Source organism: Mugil cephalus, chromosome 11, assembly GCF_022458985.1.
Source record: "Mugil cephalus isolate CIBA_MC_2020 chromosome 11, CIBA_Mcephalus_1.1, whole genome shotgun sequence".
Lineage (NCBI taxonomy): Eukaryota > Metazoa > Chordata > Actinopteri > Mugiliformes > Mugilidae > Mugil > Mugil cephalus.
In genome coordinates, this window is record NC_061780.1 from 15,367,484 (window position 1) to 15,379,513 (window position 12,030).

Below are 12,030 nucleotides of genomic sequence, written 5' to 3' on the forward strand. Positions count from 1 at the left end.
AGGAACAAATTTATTAAGCACAAATCTGCGCAACATGCGGAAATTAACTGGCAAGTTGATATTTTATAAATTGTGCAAATATATCTGTGAAATATGTATTGAGCCTGTTTTTATTATTTATTTAGGAGGCGGGGGGGACTTTAATAGCTCAACTTCCGTTTATTTCCGTCCTGCGTGCATCCAACTTGACGCCTCTCACTGAACCGAGGGGTGTGTTCAACGATTTAAATCCCTCACACATGCGCAGACGCCGACCCGTGCTGCTGGGTGCGCCATATTGGCTGGTTTACATGGGGAGTGGAGTTGAACAAGCCGCTCGAGAAAACCAAACCAATTTCCGAAAATGAAGCAATTCGAAGATAACAAGTAAAAGAGCACGGTAGGATTTGTCAGTCCCACCGAATGCAAATTGTTTTATTTGCCAAATTGCGTGCAGTTTTCTCGTGAAGAGGTTCTCGACGAACTCGAGTCCGATGGATCCCAGGACCGCTTGGATCCAGCCGGAGCAGAAGGGACCTGCCAATTCCCTGTGGATGCACATTTGGGAAACCTCTCAGGGATTCGGAGCAAACTCCGGCGTCGACAACCGCTTTCACCACCAACGCAACTTTGCATTGCAGAATGCCAACTCCGCGGACTCGCGCGGCGACTACGGCAGAGATGCAGCGCCTACGCCGGGGGTTATGTTTGGGAAGCTACCGAAGCGAGACAGCGGCGGAGGCGGAGAGAGCCGGGGAAGCGTCCGGAGGAAGGGCTCGTTGTCGCCGTCCTCCTCCTCTCTGGACTCGGAGGCCGAGAGCTCCTCGCCCTCCGGCTCCTCTCTGCAGATTGACAATTTGAACGTGGCAGATGAGGCCGGGCAGTTTTTACACTACGGCGGTGAGCACGAGTTGAACGAGAACAATCTCCGACAGTCGCCCCTTCGCACTGTTAATCACCACTGTCGCAGCGTGCAACAATCCGGCGGCCACACCCCCACCGGGATGAAAAGCCAGCAGGGGAACAAGCACCACCACCATCAGTCACACTCCAGCGGCCGCAGGAGGCAGCTGAACCGTTCCAACACTTTCCACCACGGCATCAACCCGCTCCTGTCCTACGGGTGCAATGGACACTACGTGGACTCGTCCTGCAGCCTGTGGAAAACCAGGCGCTACAGCCCGGGCATTAATGGGTAAGAATGTGTTTGTACAGCCATGGCAGCGAGGCACTTAATTGGCTAATTAAAGAAACTTGGATCACTCAGCAAAACCATAAGTGGCTAACATGCAATGTCTGACAGGATTCTCAGTCCTCCAGGCCGCGTTGTGTCTAAAACCGTGCCTTTCTTGATGAGAGGTGATCTTTCAGGTGTTAACATTCAGTATTGGGGGGAGGAGACAGAGCTACGTATAGGGGAGTTTGGCAGTTTTGCATGACTCTTCATACATAATCCAGTTTCCCAAAATATGCACGACACAAACTGATTTTATACTGTTTCACTTGAATAATCATGCCCGTTTTCCCTCTTGTTTTCAGTCTTCACGAAGAGATAGTGGACTTTTTCAACTTCATGTCCCCCAGACCGGAAGAGGAGGCCATGAGGAGAGACGTCGTGAACAGGATAGAAGGCGTCATCAAGGACTTGTGGCCTACAGCAAGGGTGAGTATTAAGTGCAGGGTAGATGTGTGTCCCTGTGCAGAGAAGGGGGTAGCCCCTGCTGTGATTCATTTGAAAGTGTCCGGTCATTCTTACTTGAGTCGCACCGCCACGCGGTTCCTGGGACCAGGAGTGTTCAACGGTTTGACACTTTTTTTTTTTCCTTGCTGTGTTTCCAGTCATCTTTACTAAGCTCAGTAAGCGGCAGCTTCCTGTTGCATCAAGTATTGGAATGGGAATCCTAAACTTGTCCATGTCCTCTGAGCTGCGTTAAAATAGCTTATGCAGGTATTTTTGAACAAGCACAACTCTGCAAATGTGTTTTGTTGCAGTGACCCTGAAACGCTCAATGACGGGCTTTGCCTGCCTGGGTTAGTTTAAGTTTATCTTGATGAAGCTATTAATGTAAATCAATGCTCTGCTGCCGTGTTGGAGAGGTGATAATTCATCTGAAGTCGCCTACGATGCCCACAGTGTACCAAGACGATTTGCAAGCATCCACAGCCTTGGTCATCATCCAGGACTCCTTTTATTCACACTTAAATCTATTTTTATTTCCTATTAGCATATCCAATGTCCCTTGCCTGGTTTATAACTATGCAACATGTTTTATTTATTTATATATATACATGCCTACATATATACAGCATTTTCTTTTGTTTATTGCCTTCCAAATAAAACTACTAAGCTGCAGTGGTCAGTGTAAATCAATGTTAGTGTCTTGTATACTTTACTGCGTTTCCATGTCTTGTTTTACCACATAGTAGGCCCTAAGTAGCCTAGTTTATACTATATTTCCAGAGTTGGCCAGATGTAATCATTTATTCATGTTGCGTTCCCAAAGTAACACTGGTGAATTATTTTCCATTGTCCTCTGCCAACAGAATCTTGACAGAGTGTACTTTGTAACAGATATGTTTTTTCTTTTCTTAGCATTATAAACATTTTGGACTAATCCTGCTTGACAGAAATCCCAAAGGGCCTCACTGTGAATTGGATTCTTTCCTCTTTTTTTTTTTTTTTTCCTTCCCTTAAAGAACATTTTTGTTACTCAAAGCTGTAGCAGTGCAGATGTTTAATGTTTATTGCTGAGTAAGATTAGTCGGTAGGAAATGGGGGATTAAAGTGAGACCATAAAATATATTGCTACGACATAATCCTGTCTTTATTTTACAGCAGCCAACATGTCATATTGTGCCATAACATTGGCTTTTTGTAGTGTTAATGTCCTCCTGGACACATCTGTAGTTGCATATTATTTTTACAGCTACTTGATAAAGGTGCAATTAATTAACAATTGAAGCAATGAGTTTAACTCTAACACTGTCTGCATGGCTTGTTACCAGATGTATATGATTTTAGAAAATCTAGATGCAGGTATAGGACCCTGAGCTGCATAGGGCTCATACTGGCGATTGACTGGGACCAGCCACCACTGGTATGTACTAGAACATTAAAACCACAGACAATAGAAGCGAATTACATTGATCATCTTGTGACAATGCAATGTTCTGCTGGGAAATGTTTGGACCTGGCATTCATGTAGACATGTGCCACCCACTTAGACTAGACCAGACACCCAAACCCCATAACAATGACACTCCTTGATGGCAGCAGCCATTCCAAGAAGGATGCAGCCTGACACACACACACACACACACACGAAAACAGTTTAGAAATGACTCAAAACATGAAAAACCGCACAAGGTGTTGACCTGGGCTCCAAATTCTCCCAAGCCGATCAAGCATCTGTGGGATGCAGTGGAACAAGCCTGATCCACAGAGGCCCCTCCTCATAATCTGTAGGACCCAAAGGCCCCCCACTATCAACCTACATGTTGTTGGCCTCCTGAGTAGAGTAGCAGTGTGAGCAAAGTTATCACCAGTCACTCTCGGCAGCATTATTTCATGACGTCACTGCCGGCTATATGTTCTCACAAGACTAATGCAGCTGCAGCCCCAGGTTCTCTTCACTGAATTGCTTCTTTGTCTTTTTGATTCAGAAATAAATTCCCTGCCTGCTCTGTTGTAGTTGGCAATACCCTGGTAAAAATGCATCTTTGTTGGCAAGAGTGTTAGTTTGTAGAACAAGCAGGCAGCCACCTGGATTTCTAGAGGCAGAGACTACAAATCCAGTAGAAAGCACTTGTCGGAGAATCTGTGATGTCATTGGTTCTCAGAAAAAAAAGGCTTTGTAACAGTGATGCCAAGCAGCTGCTGGCTGTTTTTTTTTTTTTTTTTTTCTTTTTTTTTTTTTTTTTTCAATTTATTTAAGATATAGAGATAAGGTTTACACTTTTGGTAGACTAAGTGTTCACTTAATGATGTCGGCTTTGTCTGTGCAGAGCAGTCCTGACTTGCCTAAAAGGATGATCCCCTTCAAAGGAAAGCTGAATACTTGAAATATTATTTTAGCTGTACTTATCTCCTGACCTTTTGCTTTGGTATGACTAATCACGGATGCGCATGGGGATGTAGAGGACATGTCGTGCAAAGACCAAACTAAATAAGACTAGAGCTATCGCATTCCTAAGTGTTAAGATGTCATGATTTAAATCAAACTTTTAATTTCTGTCCTCTGCAGGTGGAAATATTTGGCAGCTTCAGCACTGGACTTTATCTTCCAACAAGGTAACTTCTGCTTTCTTGCACTGTTTGACATTAAATGAAGAAATGTCTCTGTGTTAGTTTTTAGGAAGTGGTAGCACTATTTCTGGTTGAGTGTGGTTAGTTGTACCATGATATCAGTGCTGCTGTTCGCACTTTTCAAATTCGCTTTGTTACTTGTAACGTCTTGTAAATAATTCTTGTTTGTGTATATACATTTTAAGAGTGGCAGAACTGAACAGCATTAGATCAGCAGCCTTATTTGGAAGTGGCATGTCATGTGAATGATTAAAGTGATGAAATATGAAAATAAGATTACTGGTTGGTGCACTCACGCGTTGTTGATCAACAGCATTTAAGAAATTGGTACTGGGTCCCACATCATGAAGTCATTTCCTGAAATGGTCGCTGCTTTCTATATGATCTCATCATGATTTTTTTTTTTTTTTTTTGATTGGAAGAGGTTGTGCATTGAGAGGTAGTTGACAACCTTTGCTTCTGTTTTTCTGAATCCTGCAGTGATAGTTGAAAAAAACTTTAGGATTTGTTTTGGTGGTCACTGCATCATTGTGCACTCCAAGTTGAGACGGTATTTCAGGGATTAAATGTTCCTGAAGTTTTTCTTTTTTTTTTTTTTTTTTTTTCATGTCCTCAGTGACATTGACCTGGTGGTGTTTGGAAAGTGGGACCATCCCCCGCTGCAGGAACTGGAGCAAGCCCTGAAAAAACACAATGTGGCCGGCCCATATCCCATTAAAGTCCTCGACAAGGCTACAGTAAGTCACCGAAGGATAAATGTGTCTGTTTGCTTTGTGAAGATTTCAACAAACTCTATAGAACATCCACCAAATCATGACTTAATTCCATCTGACCTGTCACCAGGTGCCAATCATCAAGCTTACTGATCATGAAACAGAAGTGAAAGTGGACATCAGCTTCAATGTGGAGACTGCTGTCAAAGCAGCACAGTTCATCAAGAGCTACCTTAAGGTAAAAGCCTTCAGTACTAGGCACTTTTTGTGAAGTAAATAATCTGTTATACTTTTCTTTATTAAGGTTGTTTTTATTTTTATTTTGCAGAAGTACACTGTTCTTCCACCGCTCATCTTCGTTCTGAAGCAGTTCTTGCTGCAGAGGGACCTTAATGAAGTCTTCACTGGAGGCATCAGCTCATATAGCCTCATACTAATGGCCATCAGCTTCCTGCAGGTACACATGCATACGCTGTACATGCTTTTCACATTGACTCAAGAATTTGACATTTCTGCATTAAAAATGACTGAAATCACAAGTCCTGAAAATAGACACACAAACAAAACATATATCTGGATCTGAGCGATGAAGCCCACGCAGAAGTGTAGAAAATTGTAATTCATCGAGTTGACGCTTGAGCAAATCCCCATAGACCCCCATGTTAAAAAGCTCAACTTCACAGCATTATTAAACATCTTTACAGCCTGGTTCAAAAAACAATTTTGATCTCAATGGTTTATTTTACTATTCATGGCAAGCTAATCCAACATGGCTTTATTTTCGAGGTTCAAAATCCAATGTCATGGATGGGTTTGTCCATAGTATACACAGTCAATGCTTGTGCATTTATTTCCTCATGGAATTGGTCATTATGAGCGGTGCCTATTTAAGTGAACCATTGTCTAGAGTATCTGGTTGGACCTCCTTGTGCAGCAAGAGGAGCAACTAAAGGTTTTCGCTACCTTATGATTAGCCCATTCCTCAGAACAGAACCATTTCAGTTATAAGATGTCTGCGTTTTATTGGGTTAAGGTCAGGACTTTGACTTGGTCATACCAAAAACATTAATTTTCTTCTTCTTTTAGCAGTTCTTTTGCAAAATGACTTGGGTGCTTGGGGTTGTTGTTTTGCTGCATGACACAGTTTTTCCCCAAACTTCAGATTGCACAATGATGTCCAGACATATCCTTTAGAATTCACTGGTATAAATTAGAATTTATTGGTTCATCAATGATGTCAAGCCATCCTGGCCCAGAAGCAGACAAACAAGAACACTACCACCCCCATGTTTCACAGATTGGAAGAGGTTCTGAGGCCAGTACAGTGTTCTTTAGTCTACGAATGTGATAACCTCTACTTTCATCTCATTTGTCTCTGCAAAAGTCTTCCAGTGTCATGAAGGTTCAGTGTCCTCTTGATGGTGGATTCATGAACTGGTCATCTTAAATTGCCTGTTTGTTCACAATCCCAACAAACAAAACAATCATTATCCTATTACATTAATCTGTGAAACCTCTGAAGTGATGTAGCCTCGTTTTAAATATACTTGTAATCCTCAAGGGACGCTTACTTTTGCACCTCACAGATATGCAGTAGTGGCAAAAACATGATTTGAACAATAAACATGTTTTATTCATTTGTTTGGGTCATCTTATGCAGAAATGTAAAAAATGCTGATGCTTTTTAAACTGGATCTGGCTACACATGGTAATAAGTTGTTTCTGTCCTGCTAACCACAGTTACACCCTCGGATCGACACGCGGCGCGCCAACATTAACCTAGGCATCCTGCTTATCGAGTTCTTTGAGCTGTATGGTCGCGACTTCAACTACATGAAGACCGGCATCCGGGTGAAGAATGGAGGAGCCTACCTGTCCAAGGAGGAAATGCTGAAAGCCATGGGGAATGGAAACAGGCCATCCATGCTCTGTATAGAAGATCCAATACAGCCAGGTTAGACAGAGATTTGAATTGAACAAAAGGTCACCAGTCCACCACAGATTGTACAATCTTACGGTACATTCAGGTTACAGAGCCAGCTGAATTGTCCCACGAGACGATTTGTAATGTCATGAACTTCTGGTTTTCTGATCCTTGCAGGGAATGATGTGGGCAGGAGTTCATATGGAGTCCTGCAAGTCAAGCAGGTGTTTGACTTTGCCTACATGGTGTTGAGCCATGGCGTGTCTCCTCTGGCACGTGCATACCCCAACAAAGAGTATGACAGGTTGGTTTCTTTGATGCTGCCGTTGTCCCATAGAATTTCATTTCCTTGCATACAAATTAAGGCTTACAGGGTAATTTATTTTCATGGAATCATATTTTTTTTCCAATTTTTAGGGCTCATTAACTTCTATTGTTTTTTTTTTGTCCCGTTGTGTAATGGACTGTACCTCCCTGTCTTGCAGTACTTTAGGAAGAATCATTAAAGTCAGCCCTGAAGTTCTGGCTTACAGGGACTGGACAATCAAGAAGTGGGGAGCCAAGCAATATGCCAAGCTGGAAAACCATGGTAACCAAGTGTCCATATCTGGGTCATTTGAGAAGTTGTTTCTCCGTTTTAGATATGTGCCAAAAGTACCTAATTCTGCTGCCGATCAGACGTCTCAATATTGTTGTTCCATTTGCTCCTAGATGTTGAGGCCTGTGAACAGGACCTTGCGAGGCTGATGCTGGTTGAGGATCAGAGAGACTCTTCCTCCCCCCTCAGTGCTGACTCCCCCTCTCCTTCTCCAGTCTTTCTCTCTAGCCCTCAGCACCATTCGTCATCGTCATCCTCCGCTTGCTCACTCTCCTCGTCCTCCTCTGGAAGTGACATAGTAAGGCTAAAGGCCTCTTATTGAAACAAATCTCATTAGGTTACAGCCACTGCGGCGACACATGATGAATTTGTTGTCATGCATTCGCAAAAGTCAACAATGGAATCATAGCACCCTGATGTCTGTTATGACAACTTGGTAGACAACATAATCTAAAGTGTAGCACCCAAAGTTTTTTAAACTTTCTATATGCCTGTCTTAAATTGCATTTCCCCCCCTCGCTCAGGAGTCGGATTCTCCTCAAAGCAGCAGCACCACTCTCCAGTTCCACCCCCTCACCCTGGCCTCGGTCCACTCTATGATCCAGATGGCTACTGATCCGAGGGCCGCACATGCAGCAGGCTTTATCCACACATGTCAGGTTAGTGTGAAATTCTTGCCCTCCTGACTTCTAAAATGTATTCTCTAAATGTATAGTTTATATAATCTTTTTATATTTTTAATCAGAATTCTGTTTGTTTTCCTTTCATTTCCAGCTCCAGATGCCCCTCCCAGAGAACCTAACCATCCCCACTCTGTCTAATTGCCAGTTCTACCATGAGAACCCTCCTTCCATCAGTGTTGTGCACCGTCACACGTCACAAGCGGCACAGGTTTCCCAGCACACCAACTCCACGAGCCCCCTCCCCAGCCCCCTCCACCAGCTCCACCACCGTCAGGTAGGAGGGCAGCAGAGTCACACTTACACCATGAGGTCAAATTCCCACGGCTCCTTTGAGGCAGACAAATTTGGCTTCAAGCACAACCAAGGTGGAATCCTCCAAGGCCAAAACCACTCTAAAGGTAACTTCAGCCCCCAGCGCAGGTTTCCTCCCCAGGTTCATACCCCAGCACCGGGTTTCAGGCACCAGCAGCAGTACAACCGTAACACCTGGCGACGCAGAAGGAGAGAAACTCTTCCTGCTCTCAATCACAGCAGATAAAAGCAAGAAACTGCAGGATTTGCCCCAGCTTGTTTGATATTTGAAGACCTCTCTCTCTCTCCATCATGGGTGATTATGTGATGATAGACAAGTTTTTGTTGGAGGCTCTGCAAACAAACCTACATCGGGCCAGAATTCACAAGTCAGCTCAAGCCGTCTCCCATTTCATGCAAGAAAACGGAAAAAGGCCTGAAGTCTTAACTGTGCTTTTTATCTGAACGTCTAAACCCTCGCTCTGAATTTGATGCACACCAGCACAAACTAGAGTTGATTCAGAATTAATGATTCCCTGACTGGATCTTCTCACCAGTGTCTCTTGGTTGAAGAACTTTGGTCAAGTATTGAGTTTCCATACGACGTCTTAACATCTCATGTGCCATATCGGTGAACCGGTCCATCAAGCCCGACTTCCTTTGAAGTTGTGACTCTTATTGGCCCTGCTCCATCAGGTTTTGGTCTTCTGAATGCAACTTCCCATCAGCCCAACTCTTGATTCAGAGCCCCTAAAGCTTGGACTATCACCTACATATTGTACTCTGGACTGAAGCAAAGCACTACCTTTCTACCTATGCAGCGCAACGCTGACCATGTTTTTGGTGTGACGGCACAAACCGGACCTTGTCTCAAGTGCTTAAACTGTGATGACTTGCTTGAATGTACCAAGTGTTTCTCTTTTTTTTGTGTTGGTCATTATATTTTTGTTTTTTTGTGTTCGTCACTGAGGGATTAATTTTTTTTATTTTTTTTTTTTTTCCCACATTGGCACTATGATGTTCTGTACTGTACCATTGCCACCTTATTTTATGTTGGTTGCATTTATGTGCAATAATGACATGATTTTATTTAATTTATTTCACAGTTTTAGTTTAATTTTAGGGGTTCTCCCAACTATTAGTTTGCTGTTTTTATTTGTAGACTATACTGATCTGTGCAATAGATGGATTTAAGGGCCTAGAAGGTGTACGTGTGTGTGTGGCTTTCTAGCAGAAGGGGGAGCTATGGTACAACGTTAGAAATGTGCCAAAAATTCTATTATGCCAACATTTTAGTCATTTTTGAATTATGATTACATGGAATTACCCCCAACTGCCTGCCTAGATACCTTTCCGCCACTAGGTCTCATTTCAGACATATCATCCAGTATTCATTAGCTTTATTTAGCTGTTTTACCTCTCGGTAGGCAGCAGGCTATGTTGGGTGGGGTGCACCCTTAGCAGTGTTTACTTGTGTCATTTAAATGCATAGTTGGTGCTACTTATTACCAGCAAAGTGCTTCTTTTCTGCCTTATATCTCCTTTGATTCTTTTAAAGCAACAAGTTAACTGCCTTCTGAAAGACCAAATCTGCCCTTTCTTCCCGTACATAGCCAGAGCTTTCCATTTCTGTTCCAATAAGCACTGCCAGGGTAACTTGGCTTTGATTTTTACATAATTGCAATCCTATTGCAGTTGCTAATTGTTAGCATTATGTCTTTAATTTTTCTTTTTTTTTTTCTTTTTTTAATGATAATTATAAACCACTTGTACAAGAGGTACTTATAGAGGTTGTCCTCTGCCGCATTTGAAGTCAGTAAGACAAGGTTTTCTTACGCAGCAATCCGTAGACGAACTTGAGCGTGGGACACCATACAGTCATTGGTTTTCGTAGTCGAAAGCCCAAGCAAAAATCTGGTCCAGTCGCATGCTTAAAAAGTGATTATTTTCACATCCTGTGCACCAACCAGATGGACTCAACGTGCAGTTGGCATTATCCCCTTTTTTTTCAGTGCAGCTCTTCAGAAAATTGTCTAGAGGATAATCGATAGATGTCTTCATATTGCCACAAACCAAATCCCCTGCTCATTTATGTGTAATTAAGGATGGGTTGTAATGTGTAAACCACTGACATATAGATGTATACCTTGATTTTTTTATGTAAGTTTTCTATTTTTTTAAATAAACATTTTAAAAAAACAATCCATTCCCCGCTCGGTGTGTATTTGTTTGAAACTCATCTATTTTATTTCAGCCTCTCCGGGGCATTTCTACAGTGCTAGACGAGGTCGGTGGATAAAGATTCTCAAGGTTTTTACCGTGTGCTTTCAGTAGTGTGTGTGTGTGTGTGTGTGTGTGTGTCTTGAAAAAAAATAAATCAAATGAAAACAAAACACAAGTTTCAATTCTATGAGCATGTGCTTAAAGTGCAGGTGCAAACCTTTTAGTTTTCCTCTTAAACTAGAGGAAAGGTTTTCAAGATTTCAAAAATGGTTGGACAACTGAATATAATCTGAAATCAAGTGTTCATCTTCAGGAGTTTGTCTCAATCTACGCAAATATTGACTGTCTGAAACATAAAAGTTATTTCTCTTTTGTGACGCTTTGCCAGTCCTCTACTTCAGTTGTATGTTCATGAGTCTTTCTGTCCTTTGTTTTGTCTTCAGCAAATGGAAAAGCTACTTGTGCCCCCCCCCCCCACACACACACACACACACAAAACGGCAACATGTAGTACGCAAATGTATATGGACCTCTATGTTGAACTAAGGAGTACAATCCCGCATGTGTACTGTAATCTCTCATGGTGCCTGATGGGGGCACTGGTGGACCATCGCTTGGTTGAGCTGCGTCGAATCCATTCGCTTTCAGATTTTCAGCAGGACGCAGAGAAGCGGCATATGATTTAGAGAGGGCTTCAGTGAAATCACCCCTCTGAAGGTTTAACCATCGGAGGGTTAGCCGCTGATGCCGTTGTCATTTTTTTTTTTTTTTTTTCAATTTTAACTAAGGGAAAAGAGCGTCAACGCTAATACCCCTTTTGCCCTTTCCTGACTCGAACGAGCTGACTAAGGCACTTTAAAATTAGGCCTTAAATCTTTGTCATCATCCTCTTTCTTGGAGCTGTCTTCACTGATGACTACACAGTGGTGACACTTTGGCGCGGCTATACTTCATAATATTGTTAAAAGCCAGCTCTTTGATCCTGATGGATATATTAACCAGATTAGACGAGCAGGGCTGCATTACCCCTGTATTGGAGATCTGCCAATATGGGTCCCTGTCTTGTGGATGAGAAATCCGGTTGCAGTTGCACACAGTAGGTGTCCATAAAAGCGGTGCTGCTGGTGGCTTTTGTGCATATTTAAACACTGTGATTCACGTTAGATGGAGCATGTGCACAAGGGAACACAAAATCACAATAAGAGATTTACTGTTTAAAAATTATATCAAGTTTTAAAGCACTTTACGTTGTTGTAAGGAATCCCCTGCTGCAGAACTACACTGAAGTTTTCTGCTGCCAAGCCTCCTCTCTC

At 42.7% G+C, this 12,030-nt stretch overlaps 1 protein-coding gene across 1 annotated transcript; it reads left to right on the top strand.

Moving 5' to 3' along the window:
- Positions 1 to 138: 138 nt before the first annotated feature.
- Positions 139 to 10,719, top strand: LOC125016989 (terminal nucleotidyltransferase 4A-like). The gene is made up of 12 exons (XM_047599797.1): positions 139 to 1,174; positions 1,519 to 1,642; positions 4,224 to 4,270; positions 4,902 to 5,022; positions 5,129 to 5,236; positions 5,327 to 5,455; positions 6,739 to 6,952; positions 7,100 to 7,226; positions 7,408 to 7,511; positions 7,634 to 7,818; positions 8,045 to 8,179; positions 8,295 to 10,719. Exons 1-12 carry the CDS (start codon positions 474 to 476, stop codon positions 8,739 to 8,741), a joined length of 2,442 nt encoding a protein of 813 aa, XP_047455753.1. The 5' UTR covers positions 139 to 473; the 3' UTR covers positions 8,742 to 10,719.
- The last annotated feature ends 1,311 nt before the right edge of the window (positions 10,720 to 12,030 follow it).